This window comes from Acanthisitta chloris, unplaced genomic scaffold, assembly GCF_000695815.1.
Source record: "Acanthisitta chloris isolate BGI_N310 unplaced genomic scaffold, ASM69581v1 scaffold19254, whole genome shotgun sequence".
NCBI lineage: Eukaryota > Metazoa > Chordata > Aves > Passeriformes > Acanthisittidae > Acanthisitta > Acanthisitta chloris.
The window spans coordinates 98,054-124,711 of NW_008670130.1; the positions used below are offsets into that span (position 1 = coordinate 98,054).

Consider the following 26,658-nt stretch of genomic DNA (forward strand, 5'->3'; position numbering starts at 1 on the left):
AACCTTGACTCTACAACAGCTGTTTTAGTATGATTATTTTACAGTACAGTATGACCCACATAAAGGCAAATGATAATTCAGTAACACAGCTCTGCCTACTCCCAAATTCCTGTATGACAGAACATTCCAGTATTTATTGCAGATACTGCCTTACCTATGCAGATTCCAAATGTTAAAATAACTTATCTTTCACCAGCTGCTAAAATTCTAGAACAGAGCAGGCCAAACATCTGGAGAAATGGTGGGCCAGCTCTTTCAGCCACATGTCACCAAACCCTCAAACTGGTACTCAGTACCAGCCTCTCTGGCACACAGTGGATCCTGCTGACTTTTTGAGCCATTTAGGTTTCACAGCTCCTGAAGCTTGTGAGGGCTCAAGAGAACAAGGAGTGAGAAGGCTCAGACATCTTTTTCCCCCCCTGATTCTGTCACAAGGGAGAGAGGGATTGCTTCTCATCCCACTCCAAAAAGATATATGTATTTGGAGTATTTAAGTCATCAACAGCACAAAAAGGTTGATGAAATCTTGAGAGAGTATGCACAAACATACTGCTAACAGCTACAGGTTGTGGCTTGATTTCTTAGCAATTCCCTTTTCCTCACTGAAATTTTCCTGGACAGTGCTCCCTTATTTTAAAAATCCATTGATTAAAAATTGACTCAAGAATCTCAAAGTTTGGAATTTGTAGCCTGATCCACTGGTTGATGCAGAAAATGGAAGTAGAGAGAGTTCACCCAAAGCTGAAATGGTGAGACAGCACCAAACTTGACCTACATCCAAGTTATTCACATGCAGAAGATAGCACAGCCACGAGGGAGGGAAAAGCATATCTATGGGAGATGGGACTATTTTAAAGCAAAGATATTATCCCTTCAATCTGTTCTTTGTCTATTATCCTTTACTGTGATTGAGACTACGCATATTAACAACCAGTGGCCCATTTTAATGCAGGAATACTTTTTACCTCTTCTTTGCTCCCTACATCAGACCATAAGGGGCAGGGAAATATGCAATTTGGTTCTGAAATGTACATATTTTCTTTAAGGAAGGTTATTTGTCCAAGCAAATCAATACCCACTGCTGCAGAGCCCACTGAAATGAACTGAAAACACCCCCACGGCTGATTCAAGCCTATGGGGAACTTAGGAGAGACTGGTTTGGTCACTGCCATGGCAGTGCACTGCCCAACAGGAATTAGTCATTTTCTGTCCATTCTACCAGGTGATCTCAGTTTCTTTGCTTCTGACCAACCCACCTACAGGATCTGTATATCCTGATCCATGCTCTCAGCATTATTTTTACATCATTTGCAGATGAACATACTATACAGCCAAGAGTAGGGATCAGAGTGTCTTATCTCCTCCAGCATGACCTACACTGACAACAAGATTCTAACTTGAACCAAAACAGCACTAATTGGAAGCAAAAGAAATGGCAACAAATAATTGAAAACATATCCTCTGTCCGTTTGTTTGTTCCTGCTATTACACTGTCACCTCTTCTTCTGATGTTATGGTGCTTTACAGCTTCTGTGACTTCTAAGAAATATCTATGCTACTTAATTTCAGTGACATAGCTAAATATCATTAGGTTTACCACACTTAGACAACTATGAGTTAAAATGGCACAGTGAGTACAGTAAGAACATGTAATGAAAATCTATGAGAGCATTTAAAGAGTCAAGCAACACTCTAGTTTTTTTCCTTAATGCCTTGGTTTCCAAAGGACACACTATGTCACAGGCAGGGTACTGGGAGTCTAAGACAAATTGTTTGAGGAAACAGTTCACACTTCATATTTCAAATGCTGATTGCATTTCAGACAATTTTCCTGCAGGTATTGCAAGAAAAACTTTGTAGCATTAACAAACCAGGGATGTTTCAAACTGGACCATGTTTAACCAAAACTTGGCCTCAGTCCTGATGATGATGATGTATTTGTTCTCAGGTTTCTGCATAAATGCCACAACTCTTCAGAATGAAGAGTTCAGTATGAAGATCTACCAGCCCTGCTGAGAGATGTACCACAACAGGCACATACATAGTTACCTCCTCACCACTCTCTCCCGAAGAAAAGCTCAATTAGAACTAGCCATATGTTTTACACATTATCCCACAATCTTTCCTTGACTGTTTTATCATTTGCTCAATCTCAGATAACTACAGAAATGATTTTCTACATTATCCTCTATTGATTAAACAGCCAATATGTCTGCAAAAGAACTTGTTCACCAGCATGTGAAGATGGTGTCATTAAAAATTTACACCACATTGAAAAAAAGGTGTGAAGTTTCTTGACAGAAGTACAGATAAGACCTGAATGAGTTTCTCATCTCTTCTAGGCAAAGAACAGTATGAAAACTCAGAATTTTACCTCATTAAATTGCTAAGAAACAAGGATACACCAGAAATCTTGTGTAAAGTCATGTGGAACTCTCACTCTGTGTCTCACCACAGCTGACAGCAACCAAAGCCCAGTATTAGTAGCTAGATTTGATTATCTGTGTCCAACCCAGTATTGGGAATCAAAACTCAACCGAGGTCCTAATCTTACAGCATGAGTCAAGAGCTGATCATAACTGGAAACTACCATCATGTACATGGAAGTTTTATGTCACACTAAAAGCAATGACAGGAGGAACCAGTGCAATCCTCTGCCCCAAATATCTATGGCACAACCTCCAGGCTGGGCACAAACTCATTAAGCTTGCAAGAAAAAGCCCCAGTCTTGATTTTACAAGTCTAGTGCTGGAGAAGAGAACATTACCAGGAAAAATCATTGGAGGGATTAATAACCCTCATTAGAAATGCACTGGCATTTTGCTGCCTTGAATGTCTTTCCCCAGATTTCAACCATTTTATTACCTCACAGACACCCTACCCTCCTTTTCAGTCTGCTATGCTCCTACCATCCTTAACCAAACTTTTGCTCCTTACTTGTGTACTTTTAGAGAATAACCAGGCTCTACACTTTCAGACACTTTTCAGCTTTAACTGTTTGAGTTCCCAAAATTCTTCACCACAAGGCATAACATACTATTTCTGATGGCTCTTCTCTAAATCCTCTTGAGCACACAGTCCTGAGAAAACAGTCAGTGTCTCTGAAGGAACAGGAACATTCTTGTTCATCTCTACCCACTGCCATTGTAACAAGGTAGAACAGAGGCAAAATATCTCTGCTTTACAGAAAGGAGAGGGCATGGCACACAAAATGAGTTTAGTATTAGCCCCCCTTTCCTACTAGAATTTGAATGTAGTCATTTGAAACTACTACCCAAAGGCACAGATAATTTATATGACATTTTCTCATCCTGTTACTTCACTTTACAACATGGTAGGAAAAAAATTATAGTACGATTAAGTAATTTGGTCTGATGGCTTGATTTGCTAATGCTCTCTTCCTGCATGGTTGCTGGTACTTGTGGTAATGCTTCCACCTGTGGTAACTGCTGCAGTACAACTTTCCACACATAACACTGAAGGACAGAAGCTTGCTAGTTCCTTTGAACTTATAGCTTGCTTTATTGATTTACCGTTGTGTTTGCAGGTTACACACTGGTAAAACTGGAAAATATCAAACTGAAAGCTGGTATTTCCATTTCTGGAAACACAACTAAAAAAGATTGTCAACTATACTATCATCATTATGGTATTATCCACTGTCTTTGATACAGAGCTGGAAAAACAGTTGCAAATTGACTGAGACGTAGAACATACATTTTTGTATGTAAAAGAAAGGTAATCTCAATTGCAGACTTCAAATGCAAATTATCATCTGCATCAAGTGTTCTACACTCCATCATTCCAGCAAACATTTAGCTGGTTTAAAATAGGCAATGAAAAGTATGCTTGCAAAATTACTTTATAGATGCCAGAAGGGAATAAATCTATCCCAAACCTAAATGCAGCTTCCACCTACACAGTGGCCTGACATACTAACTTGGATCTGAAGAGATCTAATTAAGCAGACTTAGCTGTATACATACTTACAATACCAGTACACCACTACCAATGTACTGCTCTAAAGAATCCCTACCAAGAGCTTCCTGTTTTATGCAGGAATTGCAGCTCCTTTTGCACCTGACAGGTCACTGTAAGCCAGAATGCAGAGAATTAAGTCTGGGCTGAACTCTCAACTCAAATACATTTGTCATGTAAAATGTCTAAACACAAGAGTGACAAATCCTACATTACACAGGTAGATTGGAAGTAAGACCTCAAGCTTCAGTTCTGATTTATTACATGTTAAATATTAATGAATTATTAAGAAACCATTCACTGAGGTTTAAACAACTCTACATCTTACAGATTTCTAAAGTTCTACAAATGTATATTTAATAATAGATAATTAATTTATAACAACATTAAATCTAAATTAAATCCTCATTTCCAGCCATGAAAGAAACCCATTGGAGAGTGGTGAGATATATACTGTTGCTCTATAATAAGGTCACTTCTTCATGGCACAATTTTATTTCTGCATCGTATATTATCTATATAGTCAAACCAGCACAGACACACAACACAAGGCTCATGCAGCACCATATGAAATAAATGCAGTGACCTCTGCAATGGTGCTATGTGTTGTTTTCCTTCCTAACAGTTTTCAATTTGGATTTCTTAATGCTTCTTGTCTTTCAGCAGTGACCTATCACATTTGGCCTAGTCACTTCTTATTTTTTCTGCTTATAATTTCAGCCAAAATAATTCAGTCAGTTTTCTGAATAAAGAATTTTCTTTTTTTCAATGTAGTTGAAAATTCATTTTGCAACTTGTGGTAGCAAAGCAAATCTCACAAAATATCAAACTAAACAAAAGCTTCTATTGAGATGCATCTGCAAATAATTTGGTTATGACCTGACAAAACTCCATTCATGATGCTACTTCCTGTGCTAAGCAGAACAAATACAAGTTTCTGCAAGAAACTTGCTTGCTGTGTAAGACTGGGTGCTGCACTAATGGTTCCTCAGAGCTCAGCAGCTGAAGAAAGCACAAGGGCTGAGACCTGCCCAGTGAGACAGTAAGGACTGCCACACTTCTGTCCACAAGCAGACAGGCTCAGGCAACCTCTGCAACCTTTCTGTGGCATTTCTCTGCTTGGCATGCACCACTGCACGATCATGAATGTTACCCAAACCCATCAAATGAGCACAACTGCTAGGAAACTCAAGCAGTATCAACAGCCTCAAGATACTGCAAGAGTTTTTCACTCACATTCCACTTTGTATAACAAATTACTAAAAACATCAGATTTCTGTCCTTATTCTATCCTGTGCACGCTCAACAGGATCCTCAACCGACAGGAGTCACAGAACAGATTTTAAAGAGCACTGCATGAGAATTGCTTCTAGTTCTTTCCCTCTTCCAGCCTTAACAGTTTATTTCTCTCTATAGCAGCATATCCTACCAAATCCTTCCATACTGTAAGACCACACCAGCCAACATTGCTGAGTAGAGCAGATGAAGCCGAAATCCTCACTGATCACAGACAAATCTTTCTGAACCTCGTATAGAACAGAAGTTCTAATATGAGAGCTTTATTATCTGTGGTCAAATCTCAAGCTGAAAGAGGGGAAATTTAGGTTAGATATAAGGAAGAAATTCTTTACTGTGAGCATGGTGAGGCACTGGAACAGCTTGGCCAGAGAAGCTGTGGATGCTCCATCCCTGGAAGTGTTCAAGGCCAGGCTGGATGGGGCATTGAGCAATCTGGTGTAGTGGAAGGTGTCCCTGCCCATGGAGGGGATTGGAAGTAGATGGTATTTAAGGTTCCTTCCAAGACAAAACATTCTGTAAGTCTGTGCAGCAGGAAAGAAGGAAAACCCACCCATCCCCTTTCCCATGAAGACTACTCTTAGAAAGTGGAAGTAGCAATAAGTGGAGGAGCTCACAAAATCAGTGACTTTTCATTCATGTCGTAGGGATAGTCCAAATGTATTCGTTCTAAAGTTTCAGGCAGGGAAATGCTGTTGCAACAATAAAAGTGCCCTCAGCCAAGTCTGGCTTGAGAACCAGTTCAGTAGCAGCAAGTTCTCACACGGAACTGGGATTTCTCTATCAGCCTGTCCTAAACAGATCACATGTAAGCTCTATTCAACCCACAGAGCCAGGATCAGAAATGGTCTGTTTTTGTAGTCTTGATTCTTAAAAAACACATCAGTTTATTCAACTGCTCTGTTCTGATTCAGCATCAGAAAGCTCCACATTAAAAGTCTCTCAAGAGTAGCATCTTTCACCAATCAAGTAACGTAGCTTAGCTTGTACTCACAGATCTTATTTTCCCTCTAATTTTACACAGAGATCCTCTTCCCCTCCAGAACAACTATAATTATTCTATAAAAATACAGAGCATATGGAATGCTTTCCTCCAAGCAACAGAACAGAGTGCCATAAAAGCAATGAACATAAACGGTTTATTAGAGGTGGTTTCCCTTCCCCACCAACTACTTAGAGCTGCTGTGAAATTCTATTGAAGTCATACTGTGACAGGGTACAAAACAGCTATGAAAGGATTTGCCTGCATTACAGAGGGTTTACTGTTAATTAGCTCTTGTACACACACGCAGTACATAAAACCAGCTTCTTTTTTTTTTTTTTTTAGGAAGTTATGGCTTGTTGAGAGGATGTCCTTTTTGGATACAAAGCTAGCATTAGGATTGTAATTTGAGCTAGCATCTACACGTCATTCTATTTAACCACTTGACAATGCTGGGCCTGGCTAATTAGTTCCTGTTAGTAAAAAGGGAAATGTGAATGAAATTTTCTTGGGGCATAAACAGAGACATCATCTTACTTAGACCAGCAAAATCAAGGTGCTGGTTCTTTCCTATCACAGCCACCACATGCTTCTGACCACATCTTTAGATTTATAATCTCTCATGCACCGGAAAAGAGAAACTTCACAATTTCACTCCCTCTTTGATGATCTCTTAGTATTAAGCTGAATGAATCATAGGAAGGATGAATCAGTTTAAAATTCATACTTTAAGTAAAAATTTTATCCACAGCTTCAATAACTGAATAAGCCAAACTTTTCTGGTAGACTTGGGAGGAGGAGAGTGTAGGAGAACCAGCCTTTCTTGACAGCCTAGAGTATTTTCTTAATGAATGCCAGAACATTATTTTTACAGTTTTAGACTCTTCCTTTTAGTAAATGGTTATCCCATTCTTTGAAGCAGGCATATTCCTCTTTTTGCTCTTTTGTTCCAGGGGATGTTGGGCCATGCCCGTGTATGCTATTCCAGCCACAGAAACCACTGACTGCAATTGTCAGGAGCTATCAAAGGGAGAAGCATCATGGTAACAAAGGGCAGGAAAGGAGGGTGGAATACTCGTATGGACATCCTGGGAAATTCCAGCCCTCATCTGCTTTCCATCTTTGCTTTGGTGATTTCTAGGAAAGGCTGATAGAGAAGATGGACCAACACTAAGGCCTTACAAGTAATAATCTAGTGCCTACTCACCCCACTCCCTAAAGGCAGAGAACAGGCAGCACCATGGGGAGCTGAGAAAGCCAGGACACAAGGCCCTTGTGTTCTCTCTGTTCCCTGGGCTGAGATTCTTAGCACAGCAGGGATGGGCGGAAGGAGACAGACAGCAAGACAAATAAACGGTGAAGATAGTTACATGCCAAGGACTCCGCCTTGCATGGGGAATTCTGGAACTGGGAAGAGGAAAGGCTTTCTTGCATCCTTTCGGACAGAACTCTGATGAATCTAAGGGCTCAAAAACAAACCAAAAAACCTATGCAGAAAGACATGCATCACCAAAAGTAACATTCTTTTATCCACAAAATTAAAGGGACCAAAGATAAGCAGGAAAACTCAAGTTTCACCAGTCATTTGGAAAACAAGCTATGTGATGCACATCTGATTCATCTTTATTAAACACAACAGTAAGAGTTCCTGTGCTATTCTCCCAGACTCTTAAAAAAGCCCTCAAGTCAATGGATCATGGCAAAACCAATTTGCAAACTGCAAAAGTGGAAAGAAAAGCAACACCTCTATGAAAATGGAAATAGGTGAAGATGTGAAATATCTTGTTTAAGTCCTGCTCTCACTTTCAGCAGCCTGAGCAGCAGAGAATTCTCGCTTCAACTCACTGCTAATTCATAGCAATGGAACTAACTTGAGTCAGTGGATAAGGGTCAAAGTGATTATTAATTAATTTAAGGTCTGTAAGTCTCAGGAGGGCACACAGTTGTTAAAGGGACAAAGAAGGTTCTATCTAAACACATTCATTTTTGATTCACACCCCTAATGTGATAAAAAGTATCACTTTGCCAGTGCAGTTTTGCCCATTTTTATCCCAAACAAAAAGAACCATTTTCACAATAAAGAATAAAGCACAATTTCACAAATCTAATAGTGAGGTGTGAAATCTCCTTCTTTGCCTTGAAAGGGGAAGAATACACACATGACATTTAAACACAGTGCAGTGATTCCCCTAAAATAAATTCAGCAAGGTTGGAACAAACAAAAAAACCCCATCAGATCTAAAGGATTCATTTGAGGATCTTCCCCCTCAGACTGAATAGAGCAGGAAATTATTCAGTTGAGCAGAGTAAAACAATTGCTGTCATTTCCACCCCCATTGATAATTTGCTTTACTACCTTGACAGTGGATTCAAGGAGACAAACCCTGCAATTTAGACAACACAAAGCTCAATACAGTGGATTCATGGAGACAAAACCTGCAATTTAGACAACACAAAGCTCAAATTAAGCATTGCCTGCTAAGACATGGCTCAAGCTTGGCACCCTACTAGACAACACTTTCTTTACTACTGTGTTATCACATTTGAGGTTCCACTCCATTAATTCCACTTTTAAATACAGGGCCCAATCTAACATCCACTGTCATTAACAGGAGCCTTTCCATCAAGTTCAGAGAGTATCTGGCAGTACCTCCAGAGGTGTATTTACTGCTACCTGAACACTTCCAATACAGAGGTAAGTTTTGGAGTTCTACCACTTGAATTAAACAGTGAACAAGGTCTGACTGACTGTTGGGCTAATAGAGGAACCTACAGCAAGCAGCCTGCAATGCTGCCAGACAGTTACACTACAGCCCATAATTTGTCTTCCTAGTATCAAGTCATTATGCTCCCTCAAAAGCTGATTAAAAATCCAATTGATGAAATTTTTGGGTATTTTTTAAATTGGTTCCTAAAGAAAAGAACTTCATCCACTGCAGTCTGGTGAGGCCGTCAAAATAATGCAAATAATAATACATTTTCTCTATTTGTGCTTTCAGTAAAGCTGATGAGAGACCTTTAAAACTGATTGTTTGTTTCACCAACTCTGCTCGGATGAGTACATCTGAAAAATGAAGTATCTCAAACTGGACATCCCAGATCAGAAAGATTCAGACAGAACATTGAAATATATTGAATAACTCAGTCATCTCCTGTTGCTTATTCATTGGTTCATGAATTAAGTCAGAACTGATATTGATTTAATAAACAACTATGCCATTGGATAGCACTTACAGAGCACTGATTTTCAAGCCCAAATATGCTCTCCCTACAAACAGCAATATTCACATTAGGTACACAACTAGAAAGGAAAGGCAACCTTAAAATCTTTTTTGAAAGACAAGAAAATAAAAAACCCAAAATAAAATATTTAATGAGGTGAACTTGATTGAAATGATACATTTTTCATCTAGTCTTATCTCAGGACAGTAATCCCAAAGCCTGGAAGTCATACTAACCAGTTTGAATTGAAAATAAACAAAGTCAATGACAACAAAGGGCTTTCAGGAAAAAGAATGCAGAGTACAACCTAGATTAATTTGTTTCAATTGTCATTAATAAAAAGTACAATTCCTGCAAGGTTACAATTGTTTTTTTAACAGACAATGGAAAAAAAAGATCAAATAATAGTGTTATGTGAATTAAGGATGAAATTCAGTTTTGCCAAAACAATTTTTTCAAGAGGAGGTGTATGGAAGAAAAACCTTCATTTGCTTTTACATTCTGTCTCAAACATAAAACTCAACAAGTAGAAAACAAGTAAAATTCAACTTAACCAGAACTTTCTCCTCATTTACTTGTAATAAAATTTCATCAAGAAACATGCAAACCTGCAGCAAATTTCAGAATTTAGCTGAAAAACAACAACAAAAAAAAGAGGCATTTTCTAATCAGCCTAAATGAGCAAAATATTTAATTGGCTTTCAAATGAAAAAATAAATTTGGATGTAGAGAGGAAAATCTTACTTCAGGACAAATTACATTCTCCTCATAACCCATGTTTTGGAACAAACTGGATAGTATAACATTCCTGTGGCAACCAGAGCAGGACCTTGTGCACAAAGAATGGAAAAATGGTGGATGTTACCTAGCATGTTGTGGTAAAGTGGACTGGCGTGTCCATGGATAGTAAATGCAGTCATGACTAGCGGGACCTCTACACCTGCAGGCAATTACAGAACAAAAGATGTCATTTGCCATTCACAAGGACATGCACACGCATGCGCCCTTGTCCACACGTGGAGGATGGAAGACACACAGGGAACGACCACTCAGCAAGTACCTATCCATCAGGCCGATGCAGTCCTCGATACGTGGCCCTATGCACCTGCAGCAAATCCAAATTGAAAACAGGGAGAGAAAGAGAGAAATCTGTTATTTACAGATCCAAGAAGCTGGAATCCCCTTTGTGTTCTTAATTATAATTCTCAAGAGAGACCCAAGTCACCATAAAATTATAGCTTGTGACAAAACCAAGATGGCAATAGGAACAATAACAGCTACAGCCCCCCGAGGTTGGCCATATCTTGGCTCAAATAACACTTAAGGCAGGTTTCACCTGCATACGTGGGAGTCCTGACAATAGAGTTGCTTTTTCTGGATGTTTTTCTGAATCATCAAACCAGTGATTACTGCACAAAGGCTGTTCATTTGCAAGATGAGACCTCCAGGAGCACAATGCAGAACTTTTGTTTCTTCCGTAATTGATGCAATTGTTTATTCTGTTCTAAGCCACTAGCCAGGGCAACTGCAGAAATATTTTGGAAGCTGACTACAGTTTTTCAACAGGGAAACTCAAGGATCAACTTCCAACAACAAAAAAGAGAGCAAAATGGTGTCTGCTGATTCAGACATTTTTTTTCTGCTTTCCATAGGTGCTGCCAAAAGTCCTCCACCTGCACAATCAGCAGGTGCTCACTAAAGGCAATGGAAACGCAGGGAATCACTACGTGCAGCATCGTGTTTGCAAAACATGGGTATGGGTGTATTTTCCATGCCCTCGTGAAGAGCAGTACTCCTGTGGTGTCCTAGGTCCCCTGCATTCAAACAGCAAGTCACTTACACATTTACACAGCAGTCAGGATTCTCAGAGACCTGAAGTTAAGCTCCTCAAGGTCGACCCCCTGACACCCTTCAATGCTGCATGGCCAGCTAGGTCCGCTGTAGCCACAGCTCTCAGCATTTTAAAGAAACCAAACCACTTATTTCAACTCTTTAACAAGATCTCAGAGCCATTTTATTAATAGGGTCTTTGGCTGTATGTCTACTAAAGGAGCAGGTGATCTGACACACCAGTAGACTGCAGCTCACTTCTGTTGAGGCATTTTAAATTTAAGGTGTGATCCCAAATTCTTTGAAGGGCTGCTGCTTTCAATTTGGCTTTGATGGAGGGATATGCAAGTCAAAAATCTGAAAGGGTTCAAACATGCTCCCAGGAGATCTTCTTTCTGCTTCACCATCACTTGCCACTCATCAGCTTTTGCTGCATTTAAATTGGCTATCACTCTGCCATTATAAAATAAAGTCAGTGAATTCAATTTCCCCTCACCTGCTCACCAGGGAGAGCAGATCAAGTGAACCTTACCCCTTGTATTTATTTGAATTTTTATTTTTACAGAACAACTCTGACATGCAAACACAAACTGTAAAGATTTCCTCAACAATTGTTTCCTCCAGCTCATGTGCAGATATAAAGAGGACTCATTATATACTCAGGTGGCTAGATAATGCATAAACAGAAAGGGTTAGTTTAAATCCAGTTCAAAAACTTAATAGAGAGATCATGTGATGTGCCTTTTCTTTGAAATTTCAGCTGTCCTGGGCTTCAGGACTTCAGAATTCAGGCCCATCTTCAGAATTCTAAACCATCTCAAACAAATCCAATATTTCATCCTTCCATGTCATTCTCAGCAATTTGCAGAAAACCCACTCAGTAATGAAGGAGGCTGAAAAAAACCTTCAGATCTTCCATTTCCTAGAATGTCAAAAGAAGCTGAGCTCAGGTTCTTGCTATAAATAAAAAGAAGGGCATCTTCAAATTAGAGGTCTGAGAGCCCATCACTAGCTCAGATAACTGGCAGACCAATGTCAAGAGTCTGTTGTCTTGGAGTCACTTCACACCTGTACATTTATTCACTCAGACTTTGGAGGACAGGACTTGCATCCGAGAAGAGGGAGCTGCTTGGACCTTATCCAGTCCAAGTTGAAGTACCATTGATTTTTATTTAAAACTGTAATCTCCTTCAGTGGATTTTCCATCCCCAAACAGAAAACCCTATACAGGTGCAATTTCCATTACTTCTGGTCATGTTGAACAGTTTCCTACTCCCTGACTGGCTGTCCTGATTACATACAGTGAAGTACAACACTGTGTGAGTCACAGCAATATCTATTAACAGGGTATTTTGCAGCACCAAGACATCACTTCTCTTCCCTCTGAAAGGAACTTCCTCTGTTTCAGGCTTTTGGACACATATAAGTGCAAGCATGCCACAATCATACATCACAGTGGTCCTCCATTCACTCCCAAGGTTCCTTCTTCTGCTTGGAGTCTGGATGATATTTTCATTTCCAAGTTCACTCTGTAAAATGAACTGATTAACTGATGCATGCCAATTTATTAATGATATATTCAGTACCTTACAACAGTTCAATACAGCTTACACAGAAAATTACACTCGGAGCTCATCCTAGCTTTACAGATACTCATCCTCTGAAAGAAAAATGTCGAGTTAAGGAGTGCCAACTGTTTTTTTCCTGAAACAATCCTTTTTTTTTTTTCCCTCTGCCACAAATATTGTCTTTCATCACTTTTCCTTAAGATTGGAAGTTGAGGTCTTGAGTGTGCAGAGACATTTCTAATCAGATGAATTCTCAAAAATATTTGTCATAGGAAACAAACAAAGCTGACTTTACAAAAGCATAAATGGATTTTCTCTGGGCAGGAAGAAAGCTTAGTTGTAGTGGTCATCCAACTATTGTTATGGATAAAAGCCAGACAACTCAAAGCCAAGAGCTATTTAGCTAACAGGAGTGCACACTGAAGGTGAGAGTAAGAAAAGTTGAAGTGGGGCAGGGGGTAGGAGGAAATTTTGCAAAACAAAATAGTAACAATTTCTTATCCAGAGTTTGCTTGCAATATTGTTTTATCTGATTTTCATAATGTCTTCCTAAAAGCACGCCTTAGCTTTAGGAGCAATATAGTAATTCTGCTTTCAGAGCCCTCCTGGACCACACACAGTTGCTAAGGCTTCCATGACTCCTCTGGTCTTGGCTTAGAAGGAAAATAAAAGTTTTACTGAAGAGTAATGCACTTCCATCACAGAGCTGTGTGACAAAATGCATTTGGATGATGAGGGGAGGTGTCCAGTGACATCTCCCATTTGTGTCTTGCCCAGCAGGGAAGCAGACTGTCACATACTATTATATAATTAGTATTTTATTCCTGTGAAAGTGTTCCATTTTGGCTAGCCCTGCAAGAAGAGCTGCCAAATGCTTTCTGACTCTCTTGAATTAAGGGGGATAGCTGTCCCACATGCCGCATATCTGCTCCAAACTGGCTTCAAGTAGCTGATACTTATCACGGGGATGCAAGGCCAAGAGCACAGTTGTTACATCCAAGGAACTCACAGTTTGACAGTTCTCTTGGTCAATGTAAGATCATTAACAGGGCTGGATAATGACACCCCTATTAACAGAAGCAGTCATTACACTTGAATAAGGGAGGACAATGATACTATCAAACCTCAGCTCCAGGCTGCAAAGCAATCCTGTGCAAGTGCCATGATGGAATTGTGCTCACAGGAAACAGAGGTGGGACAAATACCTTCCTTGGTGACAATTGTTGGGGATAACTAGAAACAACCTATGAGAACTAGCAACCCATTTTAGCAAGCAGCCTGATTCACAGAGACCAGCACTGCAGGAATGAGACAATAGCACACTGGGAGCACTGCTCTGCAGCAGCTCAACATTTTGATGGGTATCCAAGCTGTACTGTGAGGGCATTGTTTTATTCCAGCACTTGATCTGAGAGGAGAGCAGACATGCTAGATGAAGTAGAATTATGGTTTCTCTCTCCCTTTCAATCGTGAGCCAAATATCAAGATGTGTTCCCTCCACAACCTATTTCAGTGAAGAATCATAACTGAGGGGAATTTAAATATTAATTTCTAAAGGAAGGGTGTGAAACTACAGAATTTAGTGTGAAGGAGAAAAGAGGAGGGACTAACTGATTTCCCTTTTCACTGTGGGCATGTTCAGCCCCTGACAATAGTGGAAAATACCCCAAATATCTCATACAGTCATTAACAGCTTCAATAACATAATCACATGCCAAAAAGTCTTTAGGAACGTTAGAAAAGAATTGCCATCTTACTCAGACTTGGGATCGGGGCGGGTGGCTGTTGTTTTTATATGGGGTAACAAAATATCTCAGAAGAGACACATTAACTCTTTAATTAGAGGATGAGGATTTCTCTGAGGAATAATATTAGACTCATGGCAAAGGACTAACTCTTTATCTTGGAGACAACCACACTTTTGCATATGTAATTGGAGAGAGACCTGTGGCCCTTTTACTTGTCCTTTTCTCTGGGGATCGGCACATGATGCTAAATGAGACGTTCTTTCACCTAATCAGCAGGCCAGAAAAAAAAGAAGGGAAAACTGAAAATCAAAGTATTAAATGACAACTCAGCATAAAGGAAGCCTGTGTCACCAAGGGTTGCCAGTGAATCCTGGCAAGGTCAGTTACAACTGCCTAATGCCCTTCCTATTTGTTCAAGAATTAGAACGTCAGACTTTCAGCACAAGACATCAAAGCCCATTCTATCCAGGAAGGTAAAAACAAACAACCACTTGCATAATATGCATGCATATGGAGAAGTGGAAAGTCATGGAAAACATTCTGCTCCCTTCCTGGTCTAGGAGCAACACAGTTGTGCCACAAACACTAGAAACAGTTAGGTCAGTTAGAACTCCTCAGAAAAGGAGAGGGACTGGGAAGAAGTGTTGCTTCCTGATGGCCAGCAGAGCTGCAAGACACTTTCTATGCCAGACGGACAGTAAAACCATCACACATAGCTGGGCTTGTCAGGTTAGATCAGAACTGGCACTTCCTCTATCTGTGAAAGCCAAGACCAGAGCTTCTGAAGTGAGCCCATCTTTTCATACTGCTTCTTCTTACGCTCATCTTCCCCAGCAGCAGCTTTTTCCTTATTGCGTAACTGATGTAAGGGGTCTGTGGGGAAGACAAATCTGTAACGGATCCTGCCTGTGTCTCTGCCATCTCACTTTCATTTCCCTAATGGTTCTATTGTAATTAGATTTGCAAAACCAGCAAAAGGTCTCATTTTGAATGGCAACAGCTGTTGACATCAAGATTACATTGAATAATTTACTGGTTTAATTTTAGCTGCTAAACAATAAGAGCCTCTTGGTGAAGATTATTTCACTGGTTGATGTTTTCTTTTTTTTTCCCCTGGCTGCCTCTCCCTCTCCTTGTATGCTTCACACCAGCAACTGTCCCATGGAAGAGGCATTCATAACTTACGTGGCCCTTGCAAAACAATAGGTGTGTCTGTGACTACTCTTATTTTGTGGCTCAGACACATGGGCTGTACAATTCCAAATGTAACAAGTGATTCAGGACACTTGGACAGAACTTGTGGAATTGCTGGTCAGACTCCTGTACAAAGTCTGGTTCCAGACAAACCCTTTACATCAATCCCTGTAGGAAAAAGAAAGCAGAAACCCTTCTGTCTCATAACAGTGCTGCTGGCTTAGGTCATCAATACCAAGAAGCAGAGATTCTACCTACAAGCAAATACTAAAATTAACATCATTGTACAGACCTAAACTTCAGTGAAAGGGCAACAATTGCTGAAAACCAGTGGTAGTGAGAAGGAAAGCCTTATAAGAGCATTGCTGTGAAAAGTTGTTCCCTACGGTTTACAAAATGGGTAAAACCTTCTTTGTGATAAGCTCCTGGGCATTCATGACTAGAACCTGAATGTCATGAGAAACCTGAAAATCAAAGGTTAAATTACTGCTGCACACTCTGTTTTCAAGAGAGGGACAAGTGCTCTACTAAGCCAATCTGTATATAAACCATCATCTGCTGTGAACAGTAAATTGGATGTCTCACTGCACAGAATTTGGCCTTACCCTTGGGTGCAGTTTGGATGACACGGATGGCACTCACGATCCTCATCAGCATACTTGAAAATGAAGCTGTTGGCCCCCTGTAAGCCATCAGGACATTTTTCCACACAATTTGGACCATCCTTAAAATGGAAACACTTTGTGCAGTGATCAGGTCCCTGGAGAGCATAGAAGAAAGAAATGCAGTGCATTCAAGTTACTCTGTCTTATCCTGTTGCACTAGAATTGCAGGTCCTAGACTGATAGCACAGCACACTCAGCAACAACTGCAGTAGCATCTCTTCCCAATGAGCACTGAATTACCCTGTATGGCTCCAGTCTCTACTAAGGAACAGCAGATGTGTAAATCCTGGTGCTTTTGGCCATTAACTTATTCTGCAGAGTGCAAGACTGAACTCCAGCTTCCAGACTCATTTCTTAATATTATCGGTGTGCTTAACACAACGCACTGTGTATCCCCTATAATGCTGAGAAACTTTCTGCAACATTGTTCAATATGAATCCCATGTGCAAAGCAACTGCAATGGCCTTTTAGTGGGATCCCATACCTCTGTGCTCCAGAATTTTATTCCACATTGCATTCTGCATGTGGCATCTGGTCACAGAAACACTGAGGAACTACACTGTCTCCTTCTTAATACATATGTAACTAAATTGCTACAGACTATATATGTGACTAAATTGCTACAGACTATAGCCAAGGCTCCTGGACAATGTAAAAGTAAAATTTTAAAGCTGTGATGATACATAACCAAATCTAGTGTTCAGGTTGAGCACTGGTCTAGGATTTTATGTCCATAAGCCCTACTACAAATCCAAATTTCTCTCATGGGTTGAACACTTGAAGCTTCTTGCCCTATGGTTGTGTTGCAGAAAACAAGAGTGTTGTAGCAAAAGTGTTGATGACTCTTTTTTTTTCCCACTCAATAAGTCACAGAAGTAAGGAAATAAATTATGGGTTAAATTTTCTCAGTGGTAATGAGCCTAAAATACAACTCCTCATTCAAGGAATACTTGTGATTTTGAATCTTGGCAATATACAGGAAAACTAACACAAAAAGACAACTTCTGTCTCACAAATGAGCAATAATCTTTGAAAAGACTTACTAGCCATTATAAAGGTGAGAGCCAGAGTTAACATTCATTTAGAGTGCATTAAAAAATAGCCTATCAAAACAACTTAAGCCCTAACCTAAGAACAAAAACTGTTCCAACTGAGAGACAGAGACAAATTCCCACACTTATTTTTATGGAAAAAAAAAAAGTTAACTGAAGTTGTAGTAGAACAGGACAGAACTGACAGTAAAGAATGAAAACAGGGATAAAAGAGGGTATTCAAATCACAACTCTGTCCATAGAAATCTTGCACATCTGTAAGACAACTCAGGAAAGAAAAGAAAAACTTTTTAAATCTCTCTTAAGAAGGCTGATCCAAGGAAGTTTATTCCCAGCACCAATTTAACATGAGCAGAGTTCTTTCTCTACCTGCAGAATATGCACATTTTCTGCTTTTGATAACCCTAATTTGCAATAGCTGCTTTAAAGCCTGTAAGCAGAAAATGCCTGTGCTTTAGCAGGTAACTTTCACAAGTTACCCTGTAACGTAAAAAATTTTGTTCTTACCGGTCCATAGCATGTAATCATGTTTTCTTCCATCTTTTCACACTGGGGATCACACTCCACACAGACAGAACCATTTGCAAATTCTCGAAATTCCCTAGAAAAACATTTTGCAGGCAGGTTAGGAGAAAGCCAAATTCAGACTGAGACTAAGACAAATGGCAATGACATCACAGTGCTTCACACCAGCTACAAACAAGGCCCCATCAGCAACCTCAGTCACAGCCAGGTGAGTTAGAAGACATCTTGTTCACCAGTATAAAACTGCAGGGTTTCCCCCCTCTTTTCTTAAGAAATACAGACTTCATTAACAGGACAAAATAGCTCTTTTCTTGATTTTCATCTACAGAATTGTCACTCATGGCTCAGATTCAGGAAGCCACTTGTTACATGTGAACACTGATGACAGTGCTGCTCTTGTTGCTTTAGTCATCTCTATGAACACTCTTGTTTTAAACCCTATTCTCCACAAGGCTCCTAGCATTTTCAACAACAATTCTAGACTGAGGTCAATCTATCACCCAAGAGGCTCTTTTCATTAACCGCATATAAGAGAGGAAAAAAATCTACTGATGTTAGCTTGGATTTCTTCCTACAAACATTTCAGCTGCCAGTTACCCTCACCACAAACCTCCAGCACTCTCTCAACACAATTCATCCTACCTTCGTCTAAACTGAGATGAATTAATATCTGAACAGGTTGTTGTCCTACTAAGGATAGAATCTTTGCAACCAGCTCAGGCTGGACCAACCTAAGCTTTGTGGATGAATCCCATCTCATTAAAATATATCCCATCAGTTAAAATATTTGCATTAACCAGTTAAAGATGTGCTGCACACTCATGCTAGTGGACTCTAGTAACATCCAGGTAAAGAGTGAAGGCCTCTATGCTTAGTTTGTTGTTGCACACCCTCCATTCCTCTACAGCCATTAGGATCTGCTGAGGACATTAGGATCAAGCTGAGGAAAACCTCACTTGACTGCTGCAAGGGAGCTCACCCTCCTCTGGCTTTGGAGGTGAGTCTTTCCTGTTGAGGACTAAAAGAGATGTCAAATACAGCTGACCCTGCTCTGAATTACTATTGCTGTCCTACAGCATGAACCACAGTTGTGGTCTGCAGCTCTTCTTTTTAGTGGGGGGCAAGGGAGGAGGAGAGGAAAGGAGAGGCGAGAGGAGCTTTTAAGCATATAAAACTGGACTCTGACAAAGTATTTTTTGCATGCATTCCTCAAATAGAAGAGTTTAGAATATTTTCATGTATAACTTCATTCGATACTTTTTCCTTAACAGTTACATAAATTGGCATCCAAGGCAGGAAAAGAAGGAGAATGAAACCATAGAGTGATCTTATTTTTAATTAGCAGTTTGAGCTGTAAATAATAATTTAAGTAATTTAAGGTTTTTTTTATCTTGACTTTAAAAGAGGTGTGTGGGACCTTGCTATACTGTTACACAAGAAGGGAAATTCCATCTGTTTCCCTCCACAGCCTAATCATGATTTTCTGCTTCTGCAGCTCATGTGGGCAGTTCAGCTCCAATTTTCTGCCAGAAGGCATATTCAGACACCTTGGCTGTGCTGTATGTAGGTATTTCCTCAGCATAAGCTGCAGAAGGAAAGGGAGGGAAAAATTAATGTTGGGTTTTATTATTTGTATTTGTGTGCATGATTACACAGGGCATCATGAAACAAGAAAGACAGTGAATGAAAAGAAAGTATTTTCCTAATTTGGGGTTATTATTCAGAGAATTTCTTGATCATATACCTAAAGCTAACTCATCTGAAAGAACATAATTGTATGATTCTGAATATGTGTGTCAGTATTCAAGCAGGGATAAATGGTGAGTTTTTCACAAGTCTTCACCTAAATCAAATTGTGCACATCATCAGCAACACAACAAACTTTTGATATTGTATGAAAATTTTAGGCAGCGGAACAGCAGTTCAGATTTAGAAATCCTTAAATCTTATCCCACAATATATTTCACTCAAAATCAGTAATATTGGCAACGGAGCCAGATATTGATTAATGTAAATCCAAAATAACTTACTCATTAAAGTCTTGAACAACTTAACCAGTAACTTCAAGGAAAAGTGTGAGGGGAGTATCTTACCCATCATACAGGTTACAAGAGTCTATGCAGGTCCTTCCCCTGATGAAGCGTTTGCAGGAGAGACACTGGTCTGGCCCTGGGCCCCAGCAGCCATCACTGGAGCATAACTCATTACACACCATTCCATCAGCAGCTGCAGAGAGAGAGGATATTGTCATTAGTGTTCACAGTCCTCTGAATTCCAAAGCAAAACATTGCATCAGCATTCCACCATGCTCAGAAAAGTAAACCCAGTGTTCAGATTTTCTAGAAACAGGACAGAGAAAAAGCAGAAAATGACCATCACACCACTAGAGAAACACACTGTGCACTCCCAGCTGGAATATTGTGCACACCTCTGGTCTTCTCCTTTCAGAAAAAATAGAGCAAGAAAAAGATTTAAAGGAGAGCCACAGGGATGATCAAACCAGGGAAGAGCTTCTATACCAGGAATAAACAGAAAAGCAGCCTTAGAGACGGGTGAAAAAGGATGTGATAAAGGCCTATAAAATCCTGAATGACAACCAGGAGGTAAGTAAGCACGAAACAACTGTTCACTGCTTCTTCCAAGTCCCTCATGGGCATTCAAAGAGACAGGAATCCAATCGGGTTCAAAACAGAGATTTTTTCTTCATAGAAAGGATAGACCAACCTGCAGACTTTCCTGACACAGGGTGTGCTAAACGCCAAAAATTTAAAGGATTAAATAAAATAATCAATTCTCCAAATCCATGAAAGGACTATTAAACTAAAAAACAAGCACTACCTGTGAATTGAGAATTGCCTGAAATAGAATTTATGGATGGTGGAGAAAAAGTTGAAGGAAAGTCACTGTTAATTGCAATTTTAAAATTATTTGTTGCAAAAGCTCCCGAAGAGCCAAAGAACCTTTAGATATTAAAACCCCCAAACCCACACCAAAATAAACAATGAACACAGGCTGAGAGTGAAAGTTTGTTTCGAACAGCGTAAGTCTGTATTTTCATTTTATATAAATCCTTCTCTATGTAAATATCTGGATATGACAGATGGAGAAAATAAGAAAAATGCAAAAGGAAACGTTATCTCTCCAGCACCTGAAGAAACTCTGGGTGTTGTTTCACCCAAACTCTGGCATGTGAAAGGACAGATCTCTTAATTTGAATTCCTTTTGCCCAATGAAATCACAAATTCACAGAATATTCAGAGTTGGAATCGACCCACGAGAATCATCGAGTCCAGCTTTTGGCCCTGCACAGGACATCCCTGAGAACATTGTGCCTGAGAGCATTGTCCAAATGCTTTTTGAACTCTGTCAGGCTTGGTGCTATGACCACTGCCCTGGGGAGCTGTTCCAGTGCCCAAACACCCTCTGGGGGAAGAATCCTTTTCTAACAACTAACCTAAACCTTCTCTGACACAACTTCAGGCCATTCCCTCAGGTCTTGTCACTGGTTGCCACAGAGGAGAGGTCAGTGCTTGCCCCTCCACTTCCCCTCTACACAAATGCTCTACACAAATGGATTACACACTGGACTGAATAAATTAAGACCAGCAATGACCCGAAATATCAGAGATGGCAAAAATATAGACACTTGTTTGCTTTTTAAGCCATTGGAAACAACTTAAGGGAAGTGTTAAATAATAAATTAAAAATAGGTGTGCTGGTAGAATTCTACAACCCCTCCAATGCTGTGGCATGAAGATGAATGGTTGGGAACAAACACACACACTGAATACATGTACAAAACAGTTACACCCAGCACACATTTAAAGAGAGGCAATGGTAAAATGTTTTCATGAAATCCAAAAAGCCCCCTGGCAGGTTTATATGAAATAAAAAGACAGTGATCCTTCATGGACTAATTTTCTACACTTCTTTCAGTATAGCAGCATAGCTGGGTGACAGGAGAATAAAGCCATATTTTCCTTTCGGGATACCTGATGGTTCTCTCCTGTCCAGGCTGGAACAGTGAGGTAGGTACTGTCCATTACAATCTACCTTAACAATTAAAGAGTATACTGAGTTTTATCACCTAAGAAGCACAAAGCCCTTCTAAATCAAGTGCTGGATTCTGCATCTGGGATGAGGCAACCCTGGCTACATGTACAGACTGAGGAACGAGACGAGGGAAAGTAATGCCATGGAAAGGGACCTTGCTGATGGCAAGGTGAATATGAGCCAGCAGTGTGCCCTGGCAGCCTGGAGGGCCAACCATGTCCTGGGGTGCATCAGGCATGGCATCGCCAGCCAGTCAAGGGAGGTGATTGTCTCACTCTACTCTGCATTGCTGCAGCTTCACCTTGCATATTGTATGCAGTTTTGGGCACCACAACATAAGAAAGACATTAAGTTATTAGAGAGTGTCCAAAGGAGGCAACGAAGATGGTAAAAGGCCTTGAGGGAGAAGTCACATGAGGAGCAGCTGAGGTCACTTGGTCTGTTCAGCCTGCAGAAGAGGAGATTGAAGAGAGACCTCATTGCTGCATAAAACTTCCTCGCAGAAGGAAATGGAGAGTCAGCACTGACATCCTGTCACTGGTTCCCAGAGAGAAGACCTGAGGGAATGGTCTGAAGCTGTGTCAGGGGAGGTTTAGGCTGGATATTATAAAATGGTTCTTCATCCAGAGGGTGGTTGGGCACTGGAACAGCTCCCCAGGACAGTGGTCACAGAACCAAGCCTGACAGAGTTCAAGAAACATTTGGACACTCTTCTCAGGCACATCCTGTGCAGGGCCAGGAATTGAACTCGATGATCCTTGTGGGTCCCCTCCAACTCTGAATATTCTGTGATTCTACACTCATGGGAGAGTCAGCAGAAAAATGCTTTCTGCTCTCCAAGGCATGGTTTAAAATGGGTTATCCAATGTCCCACACTGAAGCACTGGGTATCTGTCATAGCAGCTGACAGTACAGGACAGCACTGCTTCATGCAGCAACACTCCTGACCCTCTCCTCCATCACACAGCTTTCCCTCACACAGCACTGTTTGATGTTGGCACCCTGTTTGTCAAACAAATCTTCCTGATCTCTACAGCATGCCTGGCTCATGTCCTCTCCTATTTCCTACCAGGCAACTCCTGCACCTCCTTTTTCTTGCTGATATGCATGAAGTCCATGTCACAGCAGCAGTCCTTTCCTTTGCTACACAGTGCCTGGGCTATCCCTGTCCCCCTGCTTCCTGACCACTGCACTGATCAGACAACAGTAAACAACAATTGTATGCATGGTCTCTCCTCTAGCCCACATTGCACCTAGGCAAGAGGAGTGAAGCTTCTTGTCTATTTCCCTCCTTCTTGCAACAGGACATATTGCTTTATTGAGATTGAAAGTGGCAGATCCTCATCTACTTGTTTGATTTGCTGCCTGCACTGTTTTCATAATTCAGTACCAAAAAAAGGACATTTCACCTTTACAAGCAGCATAGGAACCAATCAAATATCTCATGTCCTCCAGCCCTTGCAGGCAAACTGATCCAAGAACAAGAGATCTACCAGCATGCCTCCTACCTGTACTGCACTGCTGCCCACCCTGCACAGCTCTGCTGTACAGGACATGTAATTCAGTGGGTAGATGCATGTTATTATTATTACTCTTATTCAATACACCACAAATAACCTCAGACATGAGAAGTCTGCACACATTTCATCAAGGCTGGAATATCTGACCACACCTTTTTTAATAATCTTTTTTTAATGCCAGCATCCAAAAGGTATTCAGGAGTATCTTTTTGGCCTCTTTTTTTTGCCTCAAAGCTCAAATCAGGTACAGGCAAACATAAAAAAATTACATTTAGGAGTCATTCCCAGTGGTTATTTAATGTCCTTCAAAGTGTATTAATTATCACAGATTCCAGCACAGCAAGAGAGGCCTGAACTGCTCAACAGGGCATTTCAGAGAGATGCCTCGGGCTCCTTCCCTGAGCTCTGCTGCAAACCAGCAGTGTTTCTGCTGCAATCCAAAGAGCCACCCCAGTAAAGCCAGTATGAGCAGAGACTCAAAATTCAGCTTTTCATTAGTCTCAACCCTAACTTCTTTTAAGCATAGTAACATTTTTGTAACAACTATCAGATGTCAGTAGTTCCACTATGCTGTCACTGACTGAACTCCACAGAAATCAAAGGAACTAGGCAAAAGCTTTGCACTAGCAAATGCTACACGTTAGCTCACAGTTTCCTTTTCACCTGCTTCATAGACATTTCTTGTGTTTCTGTCTCATGCTGGCTATGTGCAGTACAGTTCAAGAGGTGCATTGACTCAGTATTCAAGGCCAGTTTTGACCCCTTTCACATTCATTGGCTACAGGAGCACCCAGAAAAAGTTCTGAGTGGCACAGGTAGTCATTTCAGGGGACCCCCAATTATGCCTCAGGGTTTAGAGCACACTTGAGGGCTCCCTCCGAGCAGCCTCCAGCACTTCACACCTGGTCTGCCAATCTCCCTTGATCTTCTGTTGATGTGTGACTGACACTGACCAGACAAACATGAGTCCTGCCTCACACTGCCTGCCACAGGGACACCCGGGATTAACAGACAGCTTCAGCCTTAAACTGTATCAGCAAAGAAAAAGATAGAAGGAAAATCCAGAAACTATCCCAGTTCCAATTAAGCCAACTTTTTATGTGAAGAGTTCTATTTTCTAGTCAATGATTGACTTTAAGTACTTGTCACACAATAAAAAAATGATACTGCTTTGGAGATCCCTTTGTTTTCATTTTCAGTTTCAGTAATTCTTCTGATTTTGCTTTCCACACTTATCACTGAAAGGTAGTTTCCTACTCGCTTTCTCACTTTTTTGGTAACTTGAAATTGTGATTTATTACTAGGATTTCCTTTCTTTTCACTATTTGCAGCTGTCAGTCTACTCTGGGATCAGAATTAATTCACACACACAGTGCTGCACTGAAATATCCCTTCAAACTGCAAGAGATACTATAACAGGATAGCTCAGAAAATATACTGAGCAACCTTAAGCAAATAAAAAAAGCTTTTCAATAAAGAAAATCATGATTATTGAAATCTAGCCAACACAGTGTATGTAGTCTGTGAAAAAAACCCAAAACACAGAAACAAAAAAAATCACTATTTCCTTCTGCTCATTTCTAGGAAATAGAAATGTTTTCATAAATGAATCTTGGCAAGAAGGGAGTGGTTGTTTTGACAGCATATAAAACCCATTATGCTTGTCTTCCCCTTCTTTAATTATCAGGATAGCTAAAGAAATGCTTCAATTTTAGACACATTATTTGGCATTTCCATGGGCTGAGCATGTTCTGAAGCTCCAGCATATCACAGAGCCACACGTGGAAGGAAAGAACAATAATGTTCTTGACAGGAACTCATTTTCATCAGGAGTTTTGGAAGAAGGCTTCATTCTTTATTAATGGGGTCACACAGGTTAGAAGCAGAAAGGTTTAATGTTTTTCCCTAATCTAGATAGAAAACAAAAAAGTAGTTACTAAAATAAGAAAAATTATTGTTATTTGGCTCTACACTTATGGGCCTGATCCAAAGCTCCATGAAGTCCACAGAAAAACTCCTGCAGACCTCAATTAGCTTTGTATCATGCCCTATAACTAATGCAATCATTTACTCAAGTTGTTAATTGGTGGCTAAATTGATATAATTCATAACAATCACATTTATAACACCCTTTGCCTAGAAAGGTTTCACCTTACACTGCAGGTGTCACTAAAGCTGAAAGAATTATTTAATTAACTTTGTATAAAAGAACATTTTTTTGCATTTATTTTGCGTGCACTCATATTTCACATGAGTCACCTCTCACTGTTCCATAAAAAAACCCCTCATGCTGGGAAAAAAAAGGCAGACTTTTCACTTCAGCACAGAGCAAGGGTAAAATCTAACTACCAGAGCACATTCTCTAGCAAATAACTTTCTAGTCATTCATTCTACATTAATGATGTTCATAACAAAGTGAGTTTTATGAACAGTGTTTAACATTACAGTTTATAGTAGCAGACAATTAAAGTCTACATTAGATGACAGCTTCATGAACTGCATTTTAGATAAATGCTCTCCAATTAATTTCCATTTGGCTTATCAGTTCGAAGTTGCCCATTTGCCATCTGAACTCTTAAACAACCTTGGGAGACACTACCTGACTGTGCTAAAGGTGCAATGGCTGTCGAAGCCTCAACTTGTCCCTTGCCTTCAAATCTCCTGTAGCCTGCCCCCAAACCCAGAAGCCTCCGTGATGATCACATACCTCTGTCCTTTCCATGGTGATTTCTCCTATGTTCCCTGTGTACACAAGCTTGGATGCTGACATTTCTACCCCAGAATGTGTAGGGAGGAGGAGAAGGCTCACATTCCTTCCAGGTACCCACCTCTTTGTGGCTCTGCATGGGAAAATGCTAGAAGGACAACACCAAGCAGTAAAAGCATCTTGGGGTTTATGGATTTTTTCCTTAAATTAAAAATATACATCTATGTTTTGCTCCTGTATTTTCAGCTTTCTACAAAAAAGGGAAGCCTGCCCTAGGCTTTTAACCAGCATGTGGAAAAGCCATTCCTTCCAGGTAC

At 40.3% G+C, this 26,658-nt stretch overlaps 1 protein-coding gene across 1 annotated transcript in view; it reads right to left on the reverse strand.

The window, feature by feature from the left end:
* LOC103801173 (receptor tyrosine-protein kinase erbB-4-like) overlaps window positions 1–26,658 on the reverse strand; it is a gene marked incomplete at both ends in the record, with an annotated part of 68,214 nt that overhangs the window by 35,607 nt on the left and 5,949 nt on the right. Inside the window, 4 exons of the mRNA XM_009073578.1 lie at window positions 10,344–10,418; window positions 16,424–16,578; window positions 18,044–18,137; window positions 20,155–20,287. Of these exons, the coding sequence (XP_009071826.1) occupies window positions 10,344–10,418; window positions 16,424–16,578; window positions 18,044–18,137; window positions 20,155–20,287 (457 nt within the window). The remainder of the gene's footprint in view (window positions 1–10,343; window positions 10,419–16,423; window positions 16,579–18,043; window positions 18,138–20,154; window positions 20,288–26,658) is intronic.